Source organism: Alosa sapidissima, chromosome 2 (genome assembly GCF_018492685.1).
Source record: "Alosa sapidissima isolate fAloSap1 chromosome 2, fAloSap1.pri, whole genome shotgun sequence".
NCBI classification, from domain to species: domain Eukaryota; kingdom Metazoa; phylum Chordata; class Actinopteri; order Clupeiformes; family Clupeidae; genus Alosa; species Alosa sapidissima.
Genome location: NC_055958.1, coordinates 23,099,289 through 23,105,727, shown reverse-complemented (window position 1 = coordinate 23,105,727; position 6,439 = coordinate 23,099,289). Strand labels below are relative to the sequence as shown.

General features: G+C 41.5%; 1 protein-coding gene across 1 annotated transcript; it reads left to right on the top strand.

Annotated features, from left to right (window-relative positions):
- The first annotated feature begins 2,092 nt into the window (after positions 1-2,092).
- sowahca (sosondowah ankyrin repeat domain family Ca) lies at positions 2,093-5,334 on the top strand. The gene has a single exon (XM_042081105.1). It carries the CDS (start codon positions 2,422-2,424, stop codon positions 4,228-4,230), a length of 1,809 nt encoding a protein of 602 aa, XP_041937039.1. The 5' UTR covers positions 2,093-2,421; the 3' UTR covers positions 4,231-5,334.
- Positions 5,335-6,439: the final 1,105 nt, after the last annotated feature.

The following is a 6,439-nucleotide window of genomic DNA, read 5'->3' as shown; positions in this document are numbered from 1 at the left end:
GTAGAGAATTAACATCAGTCTTGGAACTGCATCAACAGAATTCTCCAAATGTACAGTAGCCCAAACTCTAGGATGGAAAGCTATCAGAGACAAATTCAAATTTGAAGCCTTTTTATGCACTAATCTCTGGGAAAATTAAACATGTTTAAGAGTCCCTAAAAAAACACAATTAGTAGCTGTAATGTCAGTAACTGACAACTATTGGTTGATCCAACATCTTTACTACCAATAAGAAATTAATATGATAAGAAATTAATAACTTAAAGTATAAAAACTGCTTGTCCACAGTGTGGCTTTGGGTACCTGACTGTAAAAGAGGCTCATCCCCTCCCCTTCAAAGGCAGCAGAGCTCAGTGTGAACCTGGAAGACACACACAGACCAAGGATGCAGTTTCACACCAGCAAACCCTTTCAGAAATGAACAAGGGCTCACATTGGAATTCCTACAGAATTACAATTACCTCTGCCTTAAAACCGAGACTGTTGGATCACTCCAAAAGCTCAGAAACACAAATGCTGTAAACTGCTTATCTGCTACCTATTTGCTGTTATTAGTTTAGTCCACTTCCAGGAGAGTGTGGACTAATTTAAGCTTTACTATAGGCTCAAAATGGAACATTTCAGCCCTCCAAAGTAATGTGGAAAGTGCACAGCTGAAATTCTAATATTGTAATGTATAATATGGAAAACAACCATTATTATTGGGTATTCTAAGGTTTGGTTCAATGCTGCCATGAAATGTATAGAGATTTGCATTTGTATTTTAATGTAAGATGCAATCATTCACATAATACAGTTTATATTAAAAGAGCGCTGATAGTGGTTTCTTGGCTTTCAGAAAGTGTCAGGTCTTTGACACTATCAGAGTCATATGCGAGTTTTGAAGATACAGAGGTCCAAAAACAGAGGACCCCCAATAAGCACACACCCTAAAATTAAAGTTTGGAGTGGTGTGGGGGGGGGGGGGGGGGGGGTACAACTTTTAAACATGTCAGGAGACAGAAGGTCTAGCATGCTGTACATGAAAATGGCATGCTGCCATGAATGATCCAGTTTGTCATTACAGAAACATCTCTGGAATAAGAATGCAATATTTGAACGTGATCAAGCCAGTGTTTATTGTTATACAAGGGGTATGCCAATCTTTGGATGCAGTTGGATATGCCTGTTCTTCCTCACTTAGGCCCATCTCCAGTAAGTAGTCCAGCCTCAGCTCGCTGTTGATGCAAATATTCAACATTTTCATGATTAATCATGCAAGTACATTTTTGTGTGGCCAGTGAACTACCCTAAGCCTTCAACACTGGCCATAAGCTCGCTGTATTCATTACACTTTCCCATAGAGACATTTGTTTTGTTTGTGTATTGATGGTCAATTTTTGGAAAACATTAATTTAGTGACATGTTTGCTTCAGTTTGAATTTTAGGTTTAATTTGGGTGTAAGCCTAATTTAGTAGCCTATAGCCTATTAAATGCAGCATATTCTGTCAATTTAAGTTCATGAAAAGCCATGGTTCATAATTTTTCTCTGTAGCTTGATAGACTTACTCCCTAACACTTCCCATATCCACCATCACTTTCTTCTGACTGTTGTTTTCTCCTAATCCTGTCCGAAATCTGCTCCCTTCCCAGAAGCTTTGATTGATGCTGTCTTTTCATTTTTGTCTATGAGTTTTTATGAAAATGAAACCAAATTCTGCTCAGCAGGTCCAGGGACAAATTGTTGAGGAAAAATATAGTAACAATAGGCTACAAGATCTCTCCACTACAAGTTAAAGCAATGACCGATAACACCAGTGATAAGATTAGACAGGCCTATCTTTTTGACATTGTACTGCTGTTTACTGTTCTGAAGTACTGTTATTTTTAAGCAACTTATCTCTGACTTATTCTTTTTTACCTTGGGGAAAAATACTGATGTCTGGAGCTCAGTGACCTCAATGGTGCGTAGGCTACGGCCATGGACACAATGTTGACACTTATGACGAATTCTAAAATAATGCATTGTCCCCCTGTTGCAGAGCAGTGGTATTTTCCCCCATCACGACCCCGCCTCTCCAAAGATCTGCTGACATCTGAGGCAAGTGCACGGCTTTGGTTACCATTTTGGCTCTGTACTGAATAAAAGGTTCCATTCGTAGGTCGTATGGGGATCCAAAATGAACGGCCATGCAAATACGGTTTCACCAACAAGGCGCTAGTTGCTAGGATGCGATGGACATTGTTACTGTTGCGACCCCTATCTGACGCATTTGCCTTGCATGCATGCTCCCTTGAATGGATAACCTACTTCTGACCGTAGAAGGTGGAATGCTGTCATTTTCATCAACGAAAAGTAGGCTATTAGGCTAATATATGGCAACCACTGGCAGTATACAATACGTGAAAAGACCTTTGCGTCTCGTTTGATCTGCTTAACCATGGCGTCCGAATGCACCCAAGAGGCTGTTTTGCGGTACCTAATTGAAAACGGAGGGAGAGTAAAAAACAGAGAACTGATTGACCATTTCAAAGTAACTGTTTCCCTTGACCCTACGACAAAAACGACGTTCAAGGAGGCATTAAAACGTTTTGTGGATAATGTCGCTTTTGTCAAGCAGGAAAATGGAGAAAAATTCGTCTGCTTGAAGAAAAAATACAGAGAGGGGGGGATGCAAACAGTCGTGAGAGATGATGGAGAATGCAATGGAAATGGTCTCCCTGCTGATGTGATTTGTCCATCCGAGCGGAATGAAAGCAGTCACATCAATGGTGCTACACATGACCTGGACAACGGTAATGAACCCTCGCCATTGGGAACACTCTCTGAAAATTGTGTACAGAATAGAACGTCGAATTTAAATATGACTTTAGGTCTGTCCTCTATGGAAAACGAGGGTCGTTTTAGCTCGACTGTCAACGACGTTGCAGAGAAAAAAGTATCTGATGTTCATTTCGAAACAAGGGATAAAGTGTCCGGTGCAGAAGATGAAAAAACAGAGGACATTTCACATATCGCTTTGAATGAAGGTAAACGTTTAATTACGCACGACTCCACAACATCAGAAAATGTGAAATTAGATATGACTGTAAATGTTAGACCTGTATCTGAACTAACTGTCACTGAATTGGAAGATGGAACAACTGAGGAGACAGCTGCCATTCGTCAAGTTCAGTCATCTCCCAACCCCGACACCGCTAACGAAATTGATACTGAATCAGCTGTTATCAAAGGTCCGTCAATTTCTGTAGTTAATCGCCGTCGGACCTCAAGAGGCTCTCAACGAAGTTTGCTTGCGCTTTCAGAAGACGGGATGAATGAGGCTGTGTTTGATTTGGTGAATAGTGGTGATAGTAACACCCCAAAAAGCAGCAGAAAGAACTTTATTGAACTAATGATGAGCAGCTCACCCCAAGTCCGCCGCACCCTTGTCCACAGAAACTCACAAAGTAACATTGCGGTAAGGAATAGGGAGTCAATAAGAAGCGAGGGAGACACAGCCTCCCTGCTTTCCTCAGCAGATGAGGACTGCACAGCAGTGATGCTGGACCCTCTGGAACATGAGTGGATGATGTGTGCATCTGATGGACAGTGGGAAAGCCTTCAACAGCTCCTGGTCTGTGATCCAAATCTGGTTACAAAGAGAGACTTTGTGACAGGATTCACTTGTCTGCACTGGGCAGCAAAGCAAGGCAATCAAGAGCTCCTTGCCAAGCTGGTCAGTTTCGCAAAAGAGCATGACATTCCAGTCAATATTAATGCACGCTCCAGTGCCGGGTACACTCCTCTGCACCTTGCAGCCATGCACAGTCATGTTGAAGCAATGAAATTGCTTGTGGGTGCCTTTGATGCTGATGTCGAGGTGAGAGATTACAGTGGCAAAAAAGCCTCACAGTACCTCAGCAGTAGTGTGGCAGGGGACATCAAAGACATTATCGGGGCGTCTAGTGACTCAGATGTAGAGAATGCAGAGAGTGGCGCCGGACGATGGAGGTTGCCTAAAGTTCTGCCATCCAACTTGAACCCACTCAGGCTGCTTAATCACCCTGATGATGCACAGGGTGAGAATGCGGCCGCAGTGAAGCCCAGATCTCTCTATAGAAAAGCCTCCATAGGCAGGATCAAGCTGAACAGAAGCCGCTTCAAGACCCAGATTGTTCATAGCACATCATTCAGAGAAACGGATGAAGGAGAGGGGTCCCTGAAGAGTCCAGTGAAAACCAGACCTGTGTCAAACCTCTTTGGATGAACTGATAGACCCCAGCCTTGCGGTTACAATGCCTTAACATGAAGTTGATGGCATGCGCTCAATTATTGATCACCTGATGGATTAGATTAGTGAAAATCCCACTCATTTTAACCTACTAGTATACTGTATGTCACAATGTTGTATTTTTCCCAAATGAATCCCTTTGGTCTGCTAATGCACAGGAGTATTTATCCAAATTGATCCAAACCTAGTAAATGTGTGATCAATGCCTTGTGATGCATTTTAAGAAACAGTTGAGGAGTAAAAGGCTGCACTTGCCACTTTTTTATTAACTTGTGAATGAGCCAAGTAATTCATATTAATGTTATGTGAAGACATTCATCCCATTTGATAATCACTCACATGAAGTAGGTTCAGTCTCTCAGCCACTATGCAGTATCCACCCAGAATTTTGCACTACTTTTGTGTGGTTTTGTACAACTGTAAATACAGTTTTCATGTGGGCATGCACTGTATGCACGAGTCTAAACGTTCATCCTGGAGTGCATTTAAAGCTGTTTGGAACCCCTTGCATTTAACTCAAATTTCCCTGCATATTGTGTCGAGCTTAAAGCAGAAATGCATCTGGTTGACAGCCGTTTGTCTCGAGAGATGATGGGGTCTCTGCACTTAGATCAGTGTTTTGATGAGTTGCAGCGCCTGGTGTGGCTGAGTCCGACCCTTAATTGGCAGGCTCTGTTACAGCTGCTTCAGGTGAAGACAGCTGCCGGTTCAGTGGGTGCCGAGTTGGTCCTCTGCTGTCTGCGTTTTCTCCTCTCTTCCCACTGCTCCTCTCTCCGTCTTTCCCAACATTCAGTTTGTAAAATGCTCTGCTGTTGCAAAGTTGTACTGGACTGACACAAGCCAGTTTGGTAAAAACCTCATTCATGCTGATTTATGCTGCTACTTCTTGTCTGTAAAAGTCAAATGTCTTTTCCTAAGGATTCTAACCAAGCAATATAGTCTTTATGATAATCCTTTATTTGTGGTGGTTTGTACATGGCCAGTTTTATATTAACCTTCAGTTGTTGTGTCTGTTGGTGGAAACTGGTGATAGACCTCACCTGATCTGTGCGACAAATGAAGCCATTTTGCCTGACCTCAAATCCATTCCCTTTATTTTATTGAATAAATAAATATATATGTGAAACTATACTCTGCAGCATCAGTGTAAATCATTGCAGCATCATAGGGCTGCTTTCGGTTTGTCAACAATTATGTCAATCACCAATTTTTTCGCCTAATATTTTGGTAATCGTTTGGTTTGAGTCAGTTTTTGGGTTGTTTCACCATCAGCACTTGTCATTATCCACATACATCCACATATCTGTGTACCTCAAAATATGTGATTATGTCCAATAATTGTATGTTATTAATGTCTAGACTTAACAGCACCCTATACAATTGTGGGAAAAAGTGCTTTTTGTTTTCATTTAAAGGGACACCAGGCAAGCCTGATGCTTTTTCTCTACGAAACTCCCCCCTCGCTCGGTCTGAAGCTCTTTTCCTTTTCTTTGCGTCTTCCGTCAAGGGTTTTCGCTGCTTCTTCACCGGCTCTGCCATTTTACACATGTTTGCAACAATCTCTATGCGTTTCGTTAGCCTGCCTCTGTGCTGTAAACTGATCCTGCTTCGGTCGGCGGGTAGGATACACCGAATTTGCAAGTGGGATATTCTTCCTACAGGCAGTAGGGGCGGGCGAGAGAGCCTTCATTCGCCCCGTAATGAGTCATTTAACCATATACCGACTTACGAAGATGATTAATTAACACAAAAACGTTGCCTGGTGTCCCTTTAACAGTCATTTTCATCCTGAAATTGATGTTTCAACTCATCATATTACCAAAATTGTACTATGGGCAGAAAACGACCATACAAGGCCATTCTGTATGTACAATTTGATGACAGAAATACGTTTAGAAATATACATGTAGATGACCCAGTTTAACTTACTTGCAGTTACAATTAATTTTCCATTAAAATGTTTTTGTCCACTTCAAAACATACTCAATAAATATACGCTATAAAAAGTAGATATAACTTGCTTAACCAGTCCAATTATGTAAACACAAAGAACAATAATAAGCACTTCAAATCATTTATTCAAATATGTAACCTATACTGATGGCGAAAAACTACATGTTTCAGATGTCCACTCCAACACACCAATAGCATTAGAAGTATAGCCTATAAGAATTGTCAATGACCA